General features: G+C 32.1%; 1 protein-coding gene and 1 long non-coding RNA gene across 2 annotated transcripts; both read right to left on the bottom strand.

The window, feature by feature from the left end:
* Positions 1-6,890: 6,890 nt before the first annotated feature.
* LOC128183715 (uncharacterized) lies at positions 6,891-7,686 on the bottom strand. The gene is made up of 3 exons (XR_008243649.1): positions 7,603-7,686; positions 7,152-7,205; positions 6,891-6,983 (listed from the first exon to the last, which is right to left on the bottom strand). It is a non-coding gene; the product is annotated as an uncharacterized LOC128183715 (long non-coding RNA).
* A 9,988-nt stretch (positions 7,687-17,674) lies between these two features.
* LOC128183712 (nacrein-like protein) lies at positions 17,675-23,822 on the bottom strand. The gene is made up of 8 exons (XM_052852831.1): positions 23,572-23,822; positions 22,617-22,787; positions 22,267-22,430; positions 19,789-19,881; positions 19,296-19,349; positions 18,750-19,026; positions 18,329-18,489; positions 17,675-18,077 (listed from the first exon to the last, which is right to left on the bottom strand). The coding sequence occupies exons 1-8, from the start codon at positions 23,735-23,737 to the stop codon at positions 17,904-17,906; spliced, it is 1,260 nt and encodes a 419-aa protein (XP_052708791.1). The 5' UTR covers positions 23,738-23,822; the 3' UTR covers positions 17,675-17,903.
* Between the last annotated feature and the right edge of the window lie 202 nt (positions 23,823-24,024).

The raw sequence follows: 24,024 nt of genomic DNA, 5'->3' as shown, positions 1-24,024 counted from the left end.
GAATGTGTCCAATATAGACAAAGGGATTTGCTATTTATGAAATGAACGTCTTAATTAATAATAATGTAAAATAAACAAATTGAAGTAAGATACACTAATGATGATTGTAGTGGTACTACTCAAAGCGTACCTTGGACTTTGAAATGTGGCTTGTTGTAAAAGTTTTGGCGATGAGTTATGTTAACAAAAGTGGACGCTGTTAATACCAAATGTGTTTACCACCAAATATGAAAAGCAAGACTTAACAACTAACTCGGATTTATTTAAGGTCGACATGCAGCCACAAATCAGATATTACTCGTTCTGGGCGATTGTCAAATGATTTCCTGTTTGGGGCAATGCAGTTTTCCGTTCGATAATTGAATAAATATTTGATGTGTTCGTTTTGCCGTACATTTCTCTCATTATTTGAATATTTTTAAAGAATAAGAACAACATACTTTTGGCAGTTATATGTACATGTCATCAAAATATTTTATTCATATGTCAAATCTTTGTCGATGACAAAATTATTCTCTTTTCCGACAGTGTTTTACTTGAAAGTTCGACCGATTATCACGCGTGGGCCGCCATACATTCTTCGTTGTGGCGGTCTATCTGGTCCAAATGTCCTCAGTGACGGACCATTGACATCCCTGACCAATGCAAGGTCAGTGTATGCCTGAAATATCAGTCAAAATTAGGACCAGGCTTTGTAGGCTAAACACACATGTACATGTACATGTACATGGCAATTGACATACAGTAAACCACGCTTACAGGTGCCAGGGACAGGCGATCTTACTCCGTTATAAGCGTAATTCGTTATATCCACCAAGTTTACAACATGTATATAGGTCTGGGGGAATAAAAATTACACATCTTCACTGGAAGCGTCAATTAATTATAAGCGTGTTCGCTTATATGTTTTACGGTGATACCGTTGCGGTGAGCGCAGCAAGAATTACACATACCTTACATCAATGTCAACTTAGTGTTATTTAGTTATCAACTAACATCAATAAATTTTTGTGAGAGAGAGAGAGAGAGAGAATTGTACGATTTTTGATCTCTGTGACGTCAATCGTTAAAATCTAGAATCATTTGTTTACGTATCTCAACTCCATACGAAGGAATGAAAACATGTAAAAAAAAGATTTGGGTCACAAAAAAGCTTGTGCGTTACTTAGAACGTGTATTCAAACCTCAAGGCACCGTAAATTACGAGTTAAATGTTAGCCATTTTTGGCATACCACTACGGGAGAAAACATTAGAGAGCATTATGGGACGTAGACAAAAAAAAATCTTGATGAATTTGTTTGTTTCGCTCGTTCTTTTTCCCGCTCGCACTGGTTCCTAGAGCTCGCGTTGCGCACCATATTTTTGTAAGATAAATCAGTAATGCACTTATCATGAAATTAAACACGATATTTAAAGATTGTATCATAAACGTTACAGTCAATTTGATAACTAAGTTCTATTGGCACGCCTGGGTCGTACACCCCTCGCTGTAGCGGTCTGTCCATTCCATTTCTTCAGTTGCGGACCATTCACATTCCTGACTGTAGACTTACTTTTTTTCTTTTACCAGGCTTAATTTATTTATTATTCCAGAACATTTTTTCTTGCATTTGTGTGATATCATTTTAAGGTTTTCGAAGGTAATCAAATAAAATTTAACTTTTAATCCAACAATTCCAAAGCACAGTTAACAAAATGAAATTATTTGCGGCATCTGATTTCAAAAACCCTTTTTTTTCGTTACTCTAACGTTTGCGACACGTAGACTAGACAGGGGAACGATGAGGGTGTATCGAACTTTGCAAACAACATTATCAGGCAAATAAAAATTTTATTTTAATGAAAAAACAGAACACCTCTCTTGAAATATAAACCTTGTAATACTTTTGTCAATTTTATGTCGACAATGATCGATTAAAATCTTTTGTAATATCTTTAGAATAGTACCTACTAACTGGTGTATCTGTTTAAAAAATCACAAAACAAAAGTTGTTTGAAAATAAAAGAGATAAAGATCTTACCACAATAGTTCTTGCAAAAATCTATAAATTGAAATTAAATTGTATACATAAAATGTGAATTGGAGCAATGAATATCGAACAGAAATTAAAGGTTTTGATTTATTAACATATGAAATCAATTAGATCACGGGTCTTGACAAGACCTCACTATATTGATAATTGCATTATCATCAAACATTGCATTTACTCACCACGTGAAAGTATTGTATCTTTGATGGTTGGTGCCAGAGGCTGTGAGGACGTAACTACAATTAAAACAAATATATACTATTCGTCAATATTTTATATTTCATTTTAAGTAAGAGAACAATTATAAATCCTTATTAAATATTTGACGAAATTATAAAAGAATTGTTTTAAATAATGACACTCAAAAAAGGAAAAATCCTTGTTGAAGTTGCTATTAGATAGTTGGGTTTCGTGAAATTAATTTTTCAAAAAATACATATTTTTGTTTGTATTTAAAGCGTCTTATCATTAACACATTTTAAGGTCATTAGAGGTTCTAGCATTTTTTCTATCATTAATTTGTAAGATTGCGCGATGAACGAAGGGAGTTATTTTGGAGATAAACCATTTTTACGCTACCAAATCACTGATAGAAAAATGAAGAGGTTCATGGAAGGCAGCAAATGTTGTTTAAGAGGAATTTAGGTTTTATTGTTAGGTTAGAAGTAATGACATTTGATGACAGCGAACAGGGTTCAAAATCAAAAGTCCAAAAGAAATATACAAAACAGAAGCAGGCAGAGCATCCTCTGCTGACCGGTCACACCCGCCGTGTGCTCTTTGTCGAAATCGGGAAAACGGAAAAATACGTAGCCAATAACTTTAAGATGTTTAATTATGGTCTTACAATAGAAAGATCACATCTTTTTACAATGAAAAAAAAGACAATAAAAAACCGTGAACCATCTCAAAAATCCATTAAACGAAATACAAAAAATTAAAGCAGAGCAACACGGACCTCCAAAAGGGAGAGGTAGGATCAAATGCCTAGGAGGAGTAAGCATCCTCTGCTGACCGGGTTATATTTTTGTTAATATTCTGCTGTCGAGAAAAGGAGGACAAAGATTTAAAAAAATGGTTCTCTAGGTCTTAAATATTTTCTAAGAAGACATGTGTTAAAAATCATAAAAAAAGAGTTTTTGGAATTAAGACAGCGAAACAATTTTACAACAATAATTTCTGGTTGTGCTTTTCTTGTTTTGCAAACATAATTTTATAGATCATGACAGAAAAACCCATTAATTAGATAATTGCAATATTATCAGACACTGAAATACATTATCCTTGATTCTGATTATCTAATGCCCTGACTCCAAAAACATTATTCTGCATATGATTGGTCATGCAATAAATTGCCCACAAATACAAAATCATCAATTACATCAACACGCTGTGTATATTTACATCCTTGTCTATCTAATCTATCAATCATGTCAGTTTTACGACGCGTTATTGATTGTTTAACTTGCTTTTCTGTAGTGCCATACTGTGACATTTTCAAAATACAATAACCTAAACGCATATTGCTCGTTTTTTGTATATCAGTCTCAGTTGCATATGTTATTTTATATTATAGATCGGTTTATTGTGTGAAGATATGATATCTTATTAGAACAAATAAGGGATTTCACAATTTTTTTTTAATAGCACTCCAGAATAGTAACCTGCTGTACTAGTGACTTTACACCCAGACTCAAAGTCACACATCTCAGCAGTACATTCACACTTCATGAAGCAGTCCTCTCCGTAATCTGGATAGATACATCTGTAAACACAGTCAGGTCCTGTGTATCCAGGTGGACATTCTGTAATTTAATTTATTGATTCTTACATGTACTTTGATATTGAGTTTCATTTGTAAACTCTGTTATGTATTAATTTAACAACATAAAAGATAAAGCAATCTTTTTTTTTAGAAAATTAAATAATGCTTTCGCTTTATTCCAAAATGAATGTAGTTATAAAATGTTATATCCGTTTGTACTTTCACATTGTCCAGACGTCTTGTTTAATCGATACCCAGAACAGCAAAGCTCAATACCATTCCTGCAAGACATATAAAAATAAATCCAGCCACACCTGTTCAAATTATTGGTATTGGTATCAATTTTACCGAATATAAAGTAAAACAAAATGAATTTAATGAATGGAAAATGGGTTTAAAATCGGTCATAGAGCAAAAATGTGTCGTATATAATTGGGAAGAGGTATGAAAGAGTTTTAATTATATTCGATTAGGTTTTAAACTTATATTAATTTTTCTTGGAAAGGGGAGTTAAAGAGTTTTAATTATATTCGATAAGGTTTTAAACTTCATATTAATTTTTTCTAACATTTATTTTCTAATATTTCTAACAATTGTTTTGGATTTGAAATGTATATTTCAGAATGTTTAAATTAAGGTGAAAATGATCTACATTGCACTTTTTTATCAATTATTGGGTCTTTAACAAGTACAAATAAGCAAACAAATTAAAAAAAAAATAGACAGTAGATTGATGCAGTTGTATAATCAATAAACAAGCACAATTAAGCAAACTGAATAGAAAAAAAAAACATTAGACGGTAGTTTGGTGCAGTTATATAATCAATGATGCTTTGCCTATACATTAGTTAATCACTATTGTTTTATGTTATGTTTTTAGCTATAATTTTTTCACAAAAAAACCAACCAAATATAATACAAATTCAAATATAAAGAATATTACTTACTCATAGCATACATCTGCTTGTGCTTTTGAATCTATGACAATGCATATGGCAACGATGACGCATTTGTCCATTTTGTGTAAAAACAATATTACAATAGAACGCATATTTAATGATTCTAGTTTTTTTTTCGAGCAGGGCGGACGGATTTTGACTCTTCTGAAGTGGTGCAATGATATCTAAGCATCAAATTTAAATATCTATCAGCTAGATCTAATATTTTAACAAGTATTGTTTAAAGGATCGATAAAAAAGATTCTGGATGGGAAACAGAGACATAAAACAAAATGGAAAATAACAGTTTCGGTTTCTTCAGAGATGAAATTACGTGTAATTAGATCATGGATCTTGACAAGAGCTAACAATATTTATAATGGAAATATACTTCATTATCAAATATTGCGTTTACCCACCACATTGACGTACGGTATCTTTGTTTGGTAGATGTCTGATGCTGTGGTGACGTGACTACTAGCTTTTGCGTTTCATTTAAACAACGAACACATCATATTGGACATTAAAAAAATTGTTTTAGATAATGACACTCAAAACAGATAGAGCATGATTCATGTCTATAAATTTAAAACCACAGCTTTAACTAGAGAAATTGTAATATTATTGTGATATGGAGTGATGTTGGCGATTTATCTTATCGAATGTAATCTTGTACTTATTGTATTAAAAAGCAACTGAAATTGAACAAGTTTTAATGACATCTAGTGTCATTAAATGGAACGAAGCTTAAAGAATAAAATATTATATCTTATGTCAAACAAAAAATATAGATATTGAACTGAATCAAGATACTTTCATGTTTGGAGAATATAAAACTAGAGAAAATATTAAACAGAGCAATGTTATATCTATGCTAGTTAAGCAATATATATACAGAAGCAGATGCTTTAAATTAACTTATCAGTCATTGGTGTATATTACATGAGATAAAATCATATCATCTCTCTTCTTCTTCTTCTTCTTCTTCTTCTTCAGATACGTTTTTTGGATTTATATCATTTTCACATTCATGTTTGGTCAGTATAAATATTGTTTTGTATGAAAAAACATATTTGAACAATAATATTATATCACCAAAGTTCATTACAAACAGATCTTAACAAGCAAATTGAATCTAAAACGTTTCTGCTTTCCCAATTTTATTGGGAAGTATTTCCGCTTTTCATTTAGATATTAACATTTTAAAGTGGAATTAATGCTGGTTACCATGGAATGCCCAGATATAAATGTATAGTTATCAAATTGTTTATATTAAATTCAAAGTTATGCACATACGTGTTACAAAAATTTATCAAAAAAAAAGATTTCCCAGTTATGTCTTCTGGTCCGAATATCTTCAGTTATTTACCATCTAAATACATACAGGGCGAGGTAGTCAGTGAGAAGGGAGATAAATGCATGTCGACATTGCGTGTAGATTTTTTTAACTTGAATTAAAAGATTAATTTAAAAATGAACTAAATCTTTTTTCCGTATAATTGCGTGTGATCATAAACACATTTTAAAGTTGTTATGGGTAATCTATGTAATTTAACTTTTGATCATAACAATTTCATTGCGCGATAAACGTAATGAAATTATTTCAGAATTTTATTACGAAGACTACACTTTTTTAACCTTACAAATTCCTGGAAACGTAGCAAATATTTTTTCAGGGGAATCGAGTTTTTATTGCTATAAGAGATATTCATTTTAAAGACATGATCGACATGTGATATCAGTTGTCAGCATGAATTTTAAGTAAATCTTGCTGTTTTGTTGCTTTCCGAAAGAGCAAAGAACGGGTTAACTTTACGTTTAGTAAGCAAAGTGTAAATCCAAATGAATTCCTTACGCATGTAAAGAAAAAATTATTTCTATCATTATATAACTGAATCAGTATTTATATCTCAAGTCAAATACATGAAAACAATGTTCCTTGGGTATAACACTATCACTTGAATATTTACATGAAATCACTGCATGTTTATTAAAGTATTGTAAAATGTAATGTTTGTGCAAATTGTAAAATTTGCAGTATGCCTTATACGGTCGCAGCCGATCACAATAAACAGATCATCTGGGTTTTTTTTTTTTACAAAATACATTTTGTTATATTTCTTCCAATTTCCCTCAGTATAAAAAGACGTTCGCTAAATCCTTAATAGTATCGTAAAGAAGATGTGTTGACATGTATTATTAAAAAATGTTTTGGTAACTTATCTTACCACATTGGTTTCTGCAAATATCTATGAAAGAAAAAAATATCTATATTTTACACTGTTGAATGGAACGAAGATTAACCAATCGAAAATGAGTGTTCTTGTTTCATATCTTCACTTACTTAATGTAAAAGATCATGACAAAAAATTATTAATTAGATAATTGTACTACTATAAAAAACTGAGACCACGCACCACATGGAAATACATTGTCCTTGATGCTGGTTGTCTGACGCTCCGAAGAAATGACTACAAAAACACATGTATTTTGTAAGTCAATTTCCTACAAAAACAAAACTATCCATAAAAATCAACATTCTGTGTACAGTTATATTTTTGACTATTTTCATTTATCAGTCTAAATGATGACATAGTTGTTGCTTGTATAAAATTGTCTATCTGTTGTCCCATACTGTGACAACTAAAATAATTCAATAACCTAATAGCAATATGTTCGGTCTTCTTTTTCTAAATCACTCTCATTTGCAAATATTTTATATCGGCGATTTTCCTGAAGTATATTTCACGATATTGACCTGTTGAACTGGTATGAGAAATGATACAATGTAACCTTCAGTTGTGTTACACGTAACTATATCGTACTACATAATCGTCGGCGTAAACGATATTAATTAAGAACACTAACCTGCAGTACTGATGAAACTACATCCAGATATAAAGTCGCAGATATCAACAGAACATCTACACTTCATAAAACAGTCCTCTCCGTAAAATGGATAGATACAGCTGTAAGCACAGTCAGGTCCTGTGTATCCAGGTGGACATTCTGAAGAAGTGTAAAAAATCTATCTATCTATCTATCTATCTATCTATCTATCTATCTATCTATCTATCTATCTATCTATCATCTATCAGCTATCTATCTTTGAAAAAGCAGTTTTAACGTAAAAAATAATCGACCGTAGTAGGTACAATGAAAAAAGTCCCATAAACGCCTGTGACGGCACCAAACTTTATTAAAAAAATCTAAAGTAAACTAAGACGAAAATCCGTTATGGAAAGAATTTATCTTTTGAACTTATATACATACTCTCACATTGTCCACTTGTCTTGTTCCGTCTATATCCCGAACAACACTGATCTTTACCATCTCTAAGTTAAAACAGGAAAAATAATAAGATAAAGGATGGTAACATGGATATGATAACATCGAATAGTTTTACCGATATCAAAACTGAGACATTGTAAAAAAGCTCAATGATTTTCAGACTCAAAGTAAATATAATTGTAATTACTACAAAAGGCGGGGTCCTTTAGGTCGATAGGTACCCATATTATAATACATTTATTTTCTGTTTCATTAGAATTGAATACCCTGTTCATTTATAGAGATCCTTGTCAAAATAACAACAGCCAGACAACAAAATGAGGTCATATACATTAAATGTTGCTTAAAGATACTTATTATTGAATTTTTCAATTCACTAAAACATACTTATTTCGCAAACCTAGTAAAACCGCATATGATTTTTATTATATTGAATTAAGTAGTATATAGACTGCAAATAATATGTTTCCGTGAAAAGATTTTGAAAACTCGATGATTTATCAATTAAACGCATTTATAATTTCAGTTTAAAAATAGGCTTTTATTAATTATAAACTTATTCGGGACTAACCTACATTTATGGTTTGTTCCCGTTTTGCACACATTTGAAAATTAGGTATCGAAAAAATGTGTGCGAAACGGGAATTTGACAAGGTGAGATAATTGCTAAATTGCTATAGTCTATATCACAGTTCCTGTAAGGGCAATTGACAATGAAATAAATAAAACATATATACTCGCAATTGATATTTACATTTATTTTATGTTACAATATAACTTGCATAGAAGCACATTTACATAATAATTGACATCCATGTTCTGGAATTTAATTTTAAACATCGATTTGGTCATCGACAATTTCATTAATTTCTTTAAACAAAAAAGATTATTGCAAAAATGTTGTGTATGTAGTGCTTTTGTTTATCTTCCTGCCTTTAGGAAGTACATTTACACGCTACAAGTTTGAAGAGAAAATATTATATATAAGTATTTATTTATTGCTTTTGCTTACATAAATGGTGGAAATGTGTCTAGTGAAAACGCTGCTAATTATTTTTCATTTATGCTGTGGCTTGAATAATCGAAGAGAATACTATTAGACAAATTAATGTATGACGATATGATAATAAATAGGCAATTTTATATGCTTCAAAAGCTGAAAATATTATTCACAAAAACCTATCAAATGTAGACCTAATTCATACATTTTCAACCTTCTTCAGTTTGAAGTATATCGAATCAATATTTAAATTATTATTTTTGTCGGAATTTATTGAGCTGCTGATTTGAAAATTGACCCGCAATATACTAGAGCGGTATGTCGATCATAAGATCTACTGTCAAGGCTGCTACTTCGAAGATTGAAATATTTTGTGATAAAGGTCTGTTTCTTTTCCTAATAATCTTTCTGTTGATACCAAACAACCAATTATACATGTAAACACGCGATTTACATATTTTGCCTCTACAATGTAAGTTGTGAAAAGAGACATGGACTACCCCATATGACTGTCCGTGTAGTTTTCCCCTTTATCATATAATTATCCACTGAATCAGCTTCCAATTGGCCCGGGACAAGCAATTTTTCCTCAATTCATCGAGTTTTATATTTAAAGTAAATGGGCAAAAATGTAAAAATCAAATCATCTAATCCTTATTTTTCTTATCAGTGAGCGGAAATTTAAGACTAAAAATATTAATTTGATTTTTATTTTATCAAATGAAAAAAATTGTGATAGTTATTAATCTAAAACACAACAAAATATCTATATTCTTCTTGTTTCATGGCGCTGATGAATGAATGATAAAACACAAGTAAAAATCCAGGTAAAATCTTTGACTGAAAGCAGACTATAATTGCTATCACAACACAATTCACACCTATTGTTCTATACCCAATTATCAAATGTGTGCAAAACGGGAACACACCGTATGAGCGCCGTACGAGTTAACAACGGGGTTAAATTTTCCTTTTTTAACTCGAACGTCAATTTTAATTAGCTAATTAACTCAATCAGGTGGTAGTCGACTGATTACTTAAAAGCGATCAGTCGCATTGCCAACACCTTCCCAAACAATGTGTTTAAAACTGTTTAGAATGAAGTTATTGTTTTTTTAAGAGTTTCTTAAGTAGTGTTAGTTGTAGTGCTAGATTTTTTTTTTCTAGTCTTTACCTTTGTAATTTATTTCTTTATCCTGAAGAACACTGATCTGACTGACTGCGTCACGATTGTACAACTCAGCATTATGATAACTTTTAAAAAAAATTCTTAGTTGTCAATGGAAAATATCTAAATTTCTTTGTCCACTAGTACTGTTGCATATACCTTATAATACACTCTTTGTATTATTAGGTATAGGGCGTCTATTTATATTATGAGAAAAATATATAATGTCAGGTGCTTATTCTTGTGCTTGTGTTTGTCTTTTTTCTTGTTTTGCATACTTTGCTTAAATTTGGCTACCAGTTTACTTGTTGCATATTTTACACTGTAAGTATAAGTGTTCCATATCTTTTGATTGTAAAACAAACTGTAAAAATATGCTACATTTCTTGTAATTGGTATGTGAAGTAAGTTATTCTTGCGTAAGGAATGATAATTGGAAACTGGCTTAGATTTCACGAAAAAAAATTTTTTTGTGAAATTTATTTTACCTAAGTTTAATCTCAAATCCTGAGAATTTACTCAGCTGAGATTTTTCTCGAATTGCGTTTCACAAAACAAACTTGGTCATTTCTCAGCTGAATTGAAATTTTTACTTAGCTGAGTCAAGAATTTTCACTGTCCCAAGTGCCCACTTATAACTTCCAAATATTTCTCAATTTATTCTCAATAAAAACAATCGTCTTCTTATGTTTTAAACAGAGGAAAATCGGATTAAATCAACAATAGTCAAAATTTTAATCAGTCATGAAATGTACACTTTGTTATGCTAAGTATAGACATTGTTCAATCGTATCATTGAAAAAGGTGTACAGTGTATAATAATTAATCATTTTGTATACAAGTGAACGAGTAAAGTATTATTAGGGTTAAACTCCGTTTACCATTGTGTAGACCGTTTTTGGTTAATTCTTACGAGATCATTTGTTAATGATATATAGCAGTTCCTACTGTATCAGAGTCGACAATTACAAAAAAAAATATCTGCAAATACCCTTATCTGATTTCTTAAATTAACAGTTATATCATCAGTTATATCCATGTATGCCATTTTGTAGTTTATGTCATAGTCCATTATGAAATACTTATGAAGCGCTTGTTGGTGCAGTTTACGCGAAGCGATGTAAATTATTCCAAATTATATTATTCATGGAAGGAATTCAAAAGCTACCAAATTAATACTAATACAAAATGGGGAGGGCAGTTTACGCTTCACATGTAATAAAAACGTAAACCGATACAACACATTTTATATAAGTAGAAATTATATATCATATGAGTTCATTCCTTAAAATTTATTTTTACGTAATTGATTGAAGATAATAAAGGCCATTTCATCTTCAAAATGACATTAAACTGAGGATACAAAGTTTTAGGATACAATATTTAAAAAAAAAACATTCATCTAGTGCGAAGTGGATTTATATGTTTTTTCACGCGCATCCTATTTAATTGTGATGAAGGCAAGTTGTGTTATATAATGAAGTTTAAATATCACATAATCTGATTTAAATTATGAAAAATTATTGGAACAGAAAACGTTCATTTTTAAGTGAACTTTTAAACGAATCAAAATGATCACCACACAGTTTATGGCTTATGGTATAACGGTTGTACTTATGATTAAAAACAAAAATGATTTAAAAAAAACATTTCTAAACGATTTGCTCTTTCCAAAGATAAATATAGGATCTCCAATGGTTTGTGATGGTTTATGATTTTTATCCAACGAGTAGTGTCTTTACTATTCCGAGCCTTGATAAAGGGATTGGAATTACTTAACCAGATCTTTTTATCACATGTTTAAATCATGTTTTAATATGTTAATCCATAATTATATAGGATTCTTTACGCAAGATACGTAAAAATACATTCTCATCACTGTGTAATATCACCAATTAATACATGAGTGTCTAATATTTGCTTTTGCACCACTAATATAAAGAAAAGCTTTATTACATCCCCTGCATCGTCACCTTTTATTTTACTTTTTATATATCATACCATTAATTAGATTTTTGCGGAACATTTTTGCTCTTTTAAATTAGGTGTCCTCTAATTTTCGTTCTTATCGATGCACCGATCTCTATCCAGAGGCCCTTTGGCCCTCAGACTGATTTTGGAGTCATGAAATTGGGGGTGGTACAAATTTTCGTCATAATTGTCAAATTATGTCAAAATTGTGAATTAGGTAATATTTTGTCCTTTCGATTCACAATTATGTTTGAAAAACCTGAAGACTCTATGCTCAATTTATCATAGGCTGCACTGAAACTAAAACCAATCACTATCATACAGTAATTTATTTTATCAACAGACAAGTGATCTACGCATTATTATTGTAGAAGAAGCAAACAAAAAAGTACTTACTCTTTACAAATCGCTGCTAGTGAAATTTCACAAATGATAAAAAATATAACCAAGGTCATAGTAAGTTCCATTCTCAACATAGAAATATGTATAAAAAAAAAAAAAACAAACAAAAAAAACAAAAAAACAACAAAAAATATAAATCAACATTCACTAAATCATCGCAATCAATTTCCGTAAACCCGGATTGAATTATGCGATTAAGTTTAGGTATATTTTTATTTATACCATAACAACAAAATCTGACACGGAAATTAAACGTACAAGTATAAATCGTGATCTACGCATTATTATTGTAGAAGAAGCAAACAAAAAAGTACTTACTCTTTACAAATCGCTGCTAGTGAAATTTCACGAATGATAAAAAATATAACCAAGGTCATAGTAAGTTCCATTCTCAACATAGAAATATGTATAAAAAAAAAAAATCAACATTCACTAAATCATCGCAATCAATTTCCGTAAACCCGGATTGAATCATGCGATTAAGTTCAGTTATATTTTTTTTTATACCATAACAACAAAATCTGACACGGAAATTAAACGTACAAGTATAAATCGACATATAATTGACAATTACAAGCAAACATCGTTGTATTACTTATACATCCTCCTAGCTTTAACCCATTGTCAAACCATTGTGCAATAGTGTTCTTATTTATTTACAATGAAGAGCATTGAAGTGGTAAAAATGTTCGTTTGAATGAAATATTCTAAACTTTTTTTAACGTCAATTGTTACATAGGAGACGCCCATTTATTTTATAACGAGGAAAATAGTATTCGTAACAATGCTTTCTGAACCGCTCATCTTCTAAACAACACAAGCAGGGCTGCGGACCGAAATGTGGACACAAGCTGAATCCCGATTGTAATGAGTTCTTTTTGGATTTTGTCAGCTGAATGAACAATAAGATTTTGTAAAGAAAATAAACAAGTTTAATTTGAAAAAAAAATTAATAAACAAAACAAATCATTATTCTCACTCCCCCTTTCACACCACTCTCATTCGAACATAACAAAAAAAAGAATAATAATTCAATTAAACAAATGAACAAATATCTGATACTATCAACTAAATTCAAGATTAAATCACACTGTATCAGATATAAAATGGAAGTAAACTACAAAATGTTGTTTAGAAGCTATTTCAACCAATAAAACTCTTGTTGAAAAATTTACTCAAAAAAATATTAAAGTTCAATAATTCAAAATACCGCGAATTTACAATTACTTCAAATTTCAGCTCAAAAGCATGTATATGAAAATTAGCCTGTAATAACAGTCGCTTTTTAACACTTAAAACCTCTCTGAAAATGAACTCAAGGTCACTATGCACTCGAGACGCTCCTGCCCTCGTCAAATTTCCTGTCCCTCTTGTCGCTATCCTAACCGAAAGCCCCGGACTCGCAGGTCTCTCGCTTCCAGTCTACGACACTGCCCGGATAGAAAGCCACACCCCACTCAGCATAGAATGCGTCCCCGACCTTCGTCAATTGTCCCCACGACCTTCCATAGGAAAATTTCCGTCTAGCACACCAGTCTGTATTTCAGGTAATTGTATCAAACACCCTTACGCACTGAAAAAAACATACTGTGACTAATAAAGTCCCGATAAACATACAAACATACTACCAATTACACTAAGAACTAAATTACCAACGAAATGTACAAAATAACAACAAAACAACCTTACCGGCTAGGAAAACATGTGCCCGCCTAACAGAATCCAAAATTTCAATGGCTACCCATTTCTCCTTAGTATTAAGCTAACTTGAGATATTCACCATATCTTGAAACAGGAGCTGCAAAACGTGGCACCCGGCTGATGTCGTTACAGGACCCTCTACTGACCACTACACCCAAACCGGTCACTTTAAATACTCGATCTAAAAATAAAAATAGCACACTCACCCGACACTCGTCACTCACATACGGTAACCCATTCATAACATAATTAAAGAGTAACACAAATATAAACACCAGTATATACAAAACTGAATCAACTTTATTACACCGATATTTTCTCCGTTTATGTTTTCCATGCCCCGCGCATACCCCAGTCCCCTCAACAAGCTACGAACACAGCAACAAATGCAGAAGATCGAAGAAGACGAAGAACGTAGCTTACCCCTCTAAAACAAAAAACTGAAACATGTGCATATATGTTGTAAAAACCTTTTCTTTATTTGCAATACAGTACATGTAACAGGAAGTTCAAAACACAAAGTTACTAAAAATATTCTTATTTTGAACAATATCACTGTTTCTGAACATAGTTGGAAAGAAAGAAAGAAAAGAAAGAAAGAAAGAAAGTTTGTGCTTTTGTTTTTGTGTATAATGTGCGTGTGTGAAATTCATGTTTGTGTTGTTTAGAAGAGGGGCGGTTCCGAAAGCATTGTGACGAATACTGTTTTCCTCGTTTCAAAAGAAATGCGTGTGTCTTATGTAACAATTGACGTTCGATACAAAGTTTAGAATATTCCATTCAGACGAACATTTTTACCACTTCAATGCGCTTCATTGTAAATAACGATGATGTATTTGTCCATTTTGTAAAAATAAAAATCTTTCATCAAACCGCAAATTTAATCATTCGAACTTTTTTCGAGCAAAGCGGACAGATTTTGACTTTTCTGAAGAGATATACTGATATGTTAAAACTAATTCAAAAATTTATTTAAATGCAGCTAGATATTTAATTATTTAGTAAATTTATAGTATTTGTAAAGAATTTGTGAAATGGAAAGGAAACGTTTAAAATTAAATTTTAATGTGTCAGCTAGATTTGTAATTGCTTTAAAAGAATTTAGAATATTTTTACAATAAGAATTTTTTGTTTTCATTTTTGTGATATCTTTACTGACAGGCCACAAAAATAATATCAAACACTGTGTTGCGATTAAAATTACGATAAGAAATTAGTTTGATGCTTCTCTGATTATCAATTATGTTTTAGACTGTTTACAAAGAAACTAACTTCTTGTATATATTCTAATTTAATATTGCCTTTTTGTTAAGTAAGATTAACTACTATTTAAAAAAAAAATAGAATAAACGTATAAGAAAAACTTACTCTCTGCATATAGCTGCTAGTGCTGTTGGACCAATGAGCACACATACAGTGAAGAAGATATAACAATCCATGGTTTAGAGAATAATAATTGTTTTATGAAATGACACGTTTTAATCAGGGTTTTTTTTCAAACGGACGGACGGATAACTCTTCTTCTGGAAAGGAAATGCTGTATCTGACCATCTCTCAGATTGATTTTGATTATTAGGGAAAACAAAAATTATCTCTTGTTTTTAAAATGAACAATAACCCTATCTGTGTACTATATGGCAATGAACAAAATTATAATTATCGCAAATCTTACACGGGTGTATTCGCTGCGAGTGATAAACTGATGCGTTGAGTGACGACACTATCGGGATTGCGAGTTCCAGTTATATAAACAAGCATTTTCATTGGCCGTTTAAGTACCCGCCCACCCTTACCAGCCGACGTGGTATTTGTGTCGTTTCTGCAATAATTGACTAAGAGTTCTCACAATAATCGCATCTTCTTTTTTTGTGTAAACAATTGTCAAAAACACGCTGTTAAGACAGGTTCAATCCCCAATTCATTTTTAAATATAATACATACTTCATCGAAAAATTCAAATCCTTTTAGCTGTTAAACGCATCAATTTAAGATGAGGCTATATTTATTTTGTTGTAGCTTATTCCAAAGAATTCACAACAGATACTGACAATAAATATTACATAGCCTATATTGCATTTTGTTGAACTGTAACTGAATAATATGACACACTTAAAACTACAAGTGTGCATGTGTTTTCAAACATACCAAAAAATTGAATTTTACGGCATGTAAACGTGTTCAATTTTGGACTGATCTGTGATCAACGTTATTTTGTAACTCACTTAGTCTGTATAAACATTCATTTTATTATATAATATAGCCTATGTTCTTCGATATTAATCACACAATATTTACTTCTGATGTTGACACTCATGACTGACACGCTAATCGACCTCGGATAGTATAATTCACGTGCAGATCGAGTCGCCATTTTACAGTTTTCAATGAATATAAACAAACCACACTTCTTCATTTTGCGGAGCTGTTGACGATGTTTCAAAGATTTCAATACATATTTATTGTAAATAAAACAGTGAAGACATATGCTGTAAAACGTCTAATGGATTTCACGGCGTGTCAACCCGAATTTTCCCGTGGATCTACATTTTGCAACAAGTTTTTTATGAGGAAAAACAGTTAAACTCATGCGATTTTCAATATATACAGTATATGGTACATCATATTAACGGTAACGTAAAATTAATTTGTTCACTAAACAGTTTCTGGCGATTTTTTTTTCACAATGAACTGAATGACATTATTCGATAAGCGAAGTACAATCTTATTCTGTGACTGATAATCTATATGTGCCGATCCCTGCTTTTAGGGAACTTTTTCTTTTTCTTTTCATTAATATTTTACACATGTACGTGAACATCTCCCCGTTTGTTATTAAATAACACTGTACGTAAATTTTTAACTTGCTAGTACAACTTTATGAGATGTTTTCTTTCTCCGACATATCTTTCCACGTGTTAGCATCATGTTCTCAACATGCATTTGATAAATGGGCGGGTCTATATAAATGCACCAATCAGAATCTTTATTTCAAATCACAATTGAAATACACACCGATTAGAAAGTGTCATCACTCAACGCAATGCTACATCGGTCGTAGCGAATACTTTCATGTAAGATTTGCGATAATACAGTTCCATAGTTCATGCATTAGAAGTAAGTAATAGTAACCAGGGTGTAGATATTATTTTTGCGTGGTTATTGTTTTAGCATTAAATCAACATTCTATTTTTCATTTAATTCATAAGCAATGTGTAGATCCTTTCTACATAAATTAACGATATCAAGGCATAAAAGGACTTCTATAAATTGGGATGATTAAAAAAGATATTTTACAAATACCACACTTTTACAATCGGATGCAAATGTATATCTCTTTCTGGACGATTGCCAAATGATTTCCCACTTGCACTTCAGTGTTTTCCGCTCTTTAATTAAATATTAATCAGCTATTTAAAGTGTTTATTTTGCCGTGCAATAAAGACAAAAAATTGTAACAAAATTTAATGTCATAAATGAATAATTTTAAAAAACAAAAACAATATTCGTCTTGCAAATGCATGTACATCACCAAAATGCAATGCACAGATGAAGTTTTGAAAAATTATGTGATTTTACGTCTGAATTTATATTTACATCTATATCACGTGCAGAAGTTTGTCTTAGTCACATGTCTAGCTATTTGTTACGAGAACAAAATTTTGTTTCTCTTCCGACAGTGTCCCACTGGAAATTACGGCCGATTGTCACGCCCGGACCGCCATACATCCCTCGCTGTGGCGGCCTGTCTAGTCCGAATATCCTCAGAGGTGGACCATTCACATCCCTGACCAAGGCAAGGTCATTGTATGCCTAAAACATCGGTGAAAATTTGTGTCTGTAGGCTGAACATACAGGAACATATGGCAAAGAAACGTACTTATAAAGCTTGAACCAATTAATCTTCAAGTAATAGTCCTAAAAGCATGCACAGATTTTTTTTTAATATGCTTGTTCATTAACCTAGAGAAATTTGCAAAATGGAATCACATTACACTTCTGAATCATACTTTAAAGGATAATGAAATAAATCTCTTGCAACATATACTAATTAAGTTACATACCCTTCGTGAAACTTTGATTGGACATCTCATATTAATCCACGTGACCGTTTCGTAACATGGCGGAGTGGTAAGGGAACCTTGGTACGTAAAATAGCTCCAGTCGTAGGGTAATACGTCACTCACAGAGATGCCTTCTGTTACAGGTACCCACTGACGATCCTCTGTGAAACGTCACCAGATATTGAGAGAGAGAGAGAGAGAGAGAGAGAGAGAGAGAGAGAGAGAGAGAGAGAGAGAGAGAGAGAGAGAGAGAGAGAGGACAAACAGACAGAAGACAGACAGAGACAGAGAGAGATTTTATTTTTAAAAATATACTTTATTATCACCTGTTTTCATTTTTATGTCAGTTATATCTGAAACTTAGTCTTAATAGTATAATAATAATATTTTTAAAATATTGATTATAATGATGATACTGTACCTAATCTCCTAGCAACATTGGTGTAGAAACGGATTTTTTCATAATACTGTTCCATGATGTAACTTAAATTCCTAGCAAATCGAACGCGGCATCCTTTCGGTTTTCCACAATATCCCCCTGGTATGACGTCATTACGCCGGCATTTGCTCGATCCTGGACAGTCGTTGTCGTCTTTACATTTACACTTTCCGGAGCTTTTACAGAAGTAGGCGGAATAAGGGTTCTTGTCGTTACACACACATCTGCTGTAGGGCCGGTGGCGCTTTGCTCCGCAGTCCTATGATAAATATCAATATATAAATCAAATAGAGAATTGTATCTAATTCATGTTTTGAAACAACAGTGTGCTTGATTTCTCACATTTTTCAAGAGGGTTTCTAAAACTTAAGCATATTTTACAATACACACATACATATTTATATAACTGCTGTATGACAGGCACATTGCCCAAATTTGGGAACTATGGATTCTATGGTGACGATGTGTTGGCAGGTGATGTTTGGAATGATAACGGTAGTCCTCATCCAAACCCTATCCTGGACTCACCTTGTCTTTGCGCTCTATATAGACGTCATCCGTTTCATCGCCGTCCTCTGCCACCTGTAGCAATGAACAGAACTTGATGATGGATGTTGGCTAAATCTTATTTTCATAAATAATCAACCATTGGTAAACAAAAATCCCAGCGTACAAACATGTTGGTAGTTTTTGGTCAATAAGCGGATGCATTAACGGTCAATTGCTATTGAAGCTGCTATGTTCCAAAGTGTCACTGTAAGGTATGTTTTGATGCAGGTTTGATACCGATTTCAAATACAACTTCAATTCTGTTGCCACTAGTTACCACACAAGTGACAAAATTGGTAACCTTTTGAACGACCTTTGCTGTTGCAGTTTATTCAGAAGGCAATGTTAGCGACCAAACACTAATACTAAAACATTTTGCGAAAATGTCCGTTATTAATTTAATCACGTTTGAATAATTGTAATTGCTGCTCCCTTTTTTGAGAATTAATCAGACTGTGATAAGACCCCTGACCTGAATCATGACCCCAATGACCGCCAGTCCGCGGGGACTCCGCTTGGCCGTGACGGCGTCTCCATACCGGGCGTTGTAAAACACAAGGTGAGCCTGTAAAGGTAAGAAAAGTATCTGTACTGTTCCTTGTCTTAATCATTCTAATGTATAAACCATGGTTTTATTGTGGGGGTTTTCTTTTGTGTTTGTGGTACATATAACACATTTTCATTTACATAACTATTACATTATAAGACGCTTGGTCTTAGGGAGTAGTAATTTCCACTACATAACATGTAACCCTTTCGTATTTGGGCATTTGTGAAACAAATTGTAAGTTTAAAAAGGTTACTTCGTATGTTCCATTTTTAGCACAGGTTTTAACCATTTTAACAAGAGCTTGGACTTTGGGTAGTTGGTGTCAAACTGCAATGTGACGTAGGCATGTCTATTTCATTGTAGGCCACTCAGCCATTCCTCTTTGAAATCAACACTATTTGTCTGGCTTTTGAGCTAAGACTACTCAATCGGTGTATATTTCACCTGAAGCCAGCATCATTTTTAACTTGTTTTTACTCAAGAAATAGATAGTTACGTCCTATTGAAAGTCCAAGGCCTTGTTAAAATGGTTTTATTTTCTGCATATTTGAATTTGGGGCGTTTCCGCTCGAAACAGGAACTGGTTTTTTATATGAGATGAAAAACAATGTGTAAGAGCTCTAACTTTCCCAGTTTTGTAATAATGCGAGATCATTTGAATTTTTGATGCGTGTTGTTTCCGGAGGGGGTGAAAAGGCCCGGGCTTGATTTTCAAGCACATGTGTAACTTCGAGGTAAACGAAGTCTCACGCCTTGCTGGATGCACGTGTATGTTTTGCTAGAAAATTGTAAATGAAGCGTTGTTTAAAGAGATGTCAAAAGGATTTTTTCCAGAAGTTCGTTTTGAATTTTTAATCTGTATGTAAAGTTGTGCAATTTTGGTACGAATATGTAGTAAAATTTAATACTGTAGTGCAACCTATTAGCAAAACCATTATATATTTTAAGCATGTACGTGTACAAATAGAATTCGCCTACCGATACTAACGTCAATGATTTAATAATACAAATGGTTTGCACCTGTGAAATTGATCTTCAGTATCATCTAACTTACATTAATCATTGTTTTTTTTTCTATTTCTTAAAAAATAGTTATTCTTTTCAATTTTAATTTTAAATTCCGTGAGAATCGTGGATCTTTTATATTTCACATCGTTGATTTTTCTAATAACACTTTCTAATAATAAGTTAATCCAATAGACAAAATATTTAATTAGCCTGCATTCATGTGATCCACATCCATACAAATATACCGATTATAACTTTTTGTTTATAAACATTATATCGTATATTATAACTAAACGTACAAGACAATCAAGCCTTAATTGTACATTTGAATTTGATATGTGCATAAACACACTTTGACATAAAGTATGGAGCACACATTTATTCATTCTTATTCTCCATATGTAACACATTTTCCATTTCTAAACTCATTCTCTTATCTTTATGTGCATAAGCAGTTAATTGTCAATAGAAAGCTATTTACAAAGAGTGAAAACTCTCAATATTTGGACTATGTCATCCGAACATGATGAAAAAAACATTGATGATTTGTAGCTGAATCGATGTGCAATTATTACCAATAAAATGTATTATAGAATCACTGATGCACTAAGAGAATGGTAAAGGAGACAACATTACTCTTAGTAGGACAACAGTGGGAATACTAAATAAATCGGTCAATATTCCCCAGTCTGAACGCTTTCATAAATGAACGTATGATAATAAACGACAAATGGAAAAAGAGAATTCATTTCGCTTACTGTAGATTCCTAATTTTACGCGAGTACTTAATTCCGCGATTCAACAGTTGTATCAAAAAATCGTCAGAACAAAATATTGCAAACGCAAAAATGTTATCAAAGTTTCATTTAGTTTAAAATATTTCGGGAAAATAAAATAGATAATTTAAAATCAACCTAATGTGCTTCTCGCTATTTTTTACGGATATCAATTCCTTGCGTTAAATTAGGAAGTTCAACATAAAGTATTTAATGTAGCTTTGAGATATACATATATATGTATGTATATATATATATATATATATATATATATATATATATATATATATATATATATATATATATATATATATATATATATATATATATATATATATATATATATATATATATATATATATATATATATATTGCAGAATGATATTGATAATTGAGAAATATAAATAATTTAATAAAATTTAATTTGAAACTAATGTAATCAAAATGTCTATCAGAATGCTAGGGAAACACAGTGACCACGTCATTAAAGGCCGTCGTGTAAAACACACATATCATTGAGTTAGATTTTTTTCAAAATGTCATAACTAGTCTACGGTGTATATTATGGTTAAGGATCTTCGCATTTATGTCCATGTGTACTTTGATGCATACAAACCTCCATGGGGAATTTATTGCCGTCTACCAGGTGCTCTGACCCCTCTGGTAAACGTCTTCCAAGATGGATGTGAAACTCATTGAACGTAAACTTCTGACCAGGGAGACCCGGCACGTTGTACAAGCCTACAGCCTCGTTCTCGGTGTCGAAATGCGGCGAATGCCCTATTGACCAATTTTTTTTATGTTATCATAAAATGTTATTGTCCTTGTAAAGGTGAGAAAAAAGATTTCAAAGAAAAAGCTACCGCAAGGAACCTTAAATTGGATACAGATTTCCAGGAGAGCACATTATTTTCAATATTGCTGAAATAAGCTTAAAAATTAGTTTGACGTAATTGTTTTAAATACCATTGTTTCGAATACGTGCAGGAATTCGAAGACAAAGGTTTCTGAATCGGAGTGGGAATGCCTTTAGATCTGGTCTGTAGATGGAGCTAGTGGTCCCAATATTGACAGGTGATTGGGTGGATCTACCACAGAACCTCCAGTCATATGTGATCTGGTGCCAATGGGTGGGGCCTACAGAATACAGTGTGTAAAGGTATGAAGAAGAACTATGGAATCAAATTACAGATCTGTGTACTGTGTGTATTTTCTGTCTGCTTAGACTTTAAACTTTAGACTCTAAAACTTTGACACCGCAACAAGATACTTATCTCCATTGAATTTAAAATTTAATATCCATCCTCAGCATATACATTTTTTTTTTCGAATGAACGATAATGGAATTTATCAATAAAAAATCAAGAATAACGTAGTCATTGTAATATTTTTGGATAGAAAGATCTATCACGTTACAGAATTAATTTATAATAATATTGAAGTAATACCTAGAAATTTCTGTTCAAATGAAATGTTTTCAAAATCTTGTTTGGATCACGTGTCAGTTATATATCAATAACTTCGATCAGAACCACGTGTATCGTGTGTTTATTTTAGAATTTTCTCTGAATTATACAAAAAAACCGATGTTTTGTACTGTTAATAAACATTTGTGTTCCATGTTTTATACGCGATTTACTATAACAAATAATACGTTTAACAAATTGTTATTTTTGCCAAACCTCCATGTACCTTTAGTAAGATACGACTTTATAGGTCTAAATGTTTCACTGTGTATTATTGATTTTAAAGATAAACAAATTTTAAAATCTAAATAAGAATATTTGAGAGCTTTATGCAAAATTAACCAAAAAGCAGAAGGTAATGTTCTTGGGTAGACATGATATTTACCATCCACCCTGCGTCTTTGAACTTCTACCCTTACACCCCCCCCCCCCTACACACACACTTCAAGACCTACCGTGGCATGTCGCCTCCGTGTATCCAAAATGAGACGTTGAGGAGTTGCAGCCCGAGCAGCAGTTGTCGGCTATCTGTCTATCGTTGGAGTATAGGGAAGTAGCATGCGCTGGATCCAAGATGGCGACAAGAATGCCAAACGCTATCGCACTGCGCGCTACCACCATCTTCAGATCTTTGTAGAACTTACTGAAGATACCGCATTCACCGCGTGTGGACAGTCATTGACTGCTGTCCGGTGCTGACTGCTAGTGATGAATGCGGCCTGTACCTGTGTGTGCAAAGACCATGACGAATGTAACATTAATTATCGGTCCTTGAACCCCTAAGTTGGACATTTCTTAGAAGGCGCTGTATTTATACGTTCACGGTAACAGGCATTATAACAGCCCATTATCATTAACCAAAACTATATTTTGTGTATTAATTGACTAATAGCAAAATAACATAGGTA

The sequence above is a fragment of the Crassostrea angulata genome, chromosome 5 (assembly GCF_025612915.1).
Source record: "Crassostrea angulata isolate pt1a10 chromosome 5, ASM2561291v2, whole genome shotgun sequence".
Lineage (NCBI taxonomy): Eukaryota > Metazoa > Mollusca > Bivalvia > Ostreida > Ostreidae > Magallana > Magallana angulata.
The sequence above is the reverse complement of the archived record's forward strand: the minus strand, read 5'-3'. Positions and strand labels throughout refer to the sequence as shown.

What these genes read in the sequence shown, in the direction of transcription:
- LOC128183712 (XM_052852831.1), bottom strand. Translation starts at nt 23,737, where the DNA reads ATGGTGGTAGCGCGCAGTGCGATAGCGTTTGGCATTCTTGTCGCCATC. An exon ending in CACGGAGGCGACATGCCACG is followed by an intron (nt 22,788 to 23,571) that starts GTAGGTCTTGAA and finishes TGTATTCTGTAG; the next exon opens with GCCCCACCCATTGGCACCAG. An exon ending in CAATCAAAGTTTCACGAAGG is followed by an intron (nt 18,078 to 18,328) that starts GTATGTAACTTA and finishes CCGATGTTTTAG; the next exon opens with GCATACAATGACCTTGCCTT.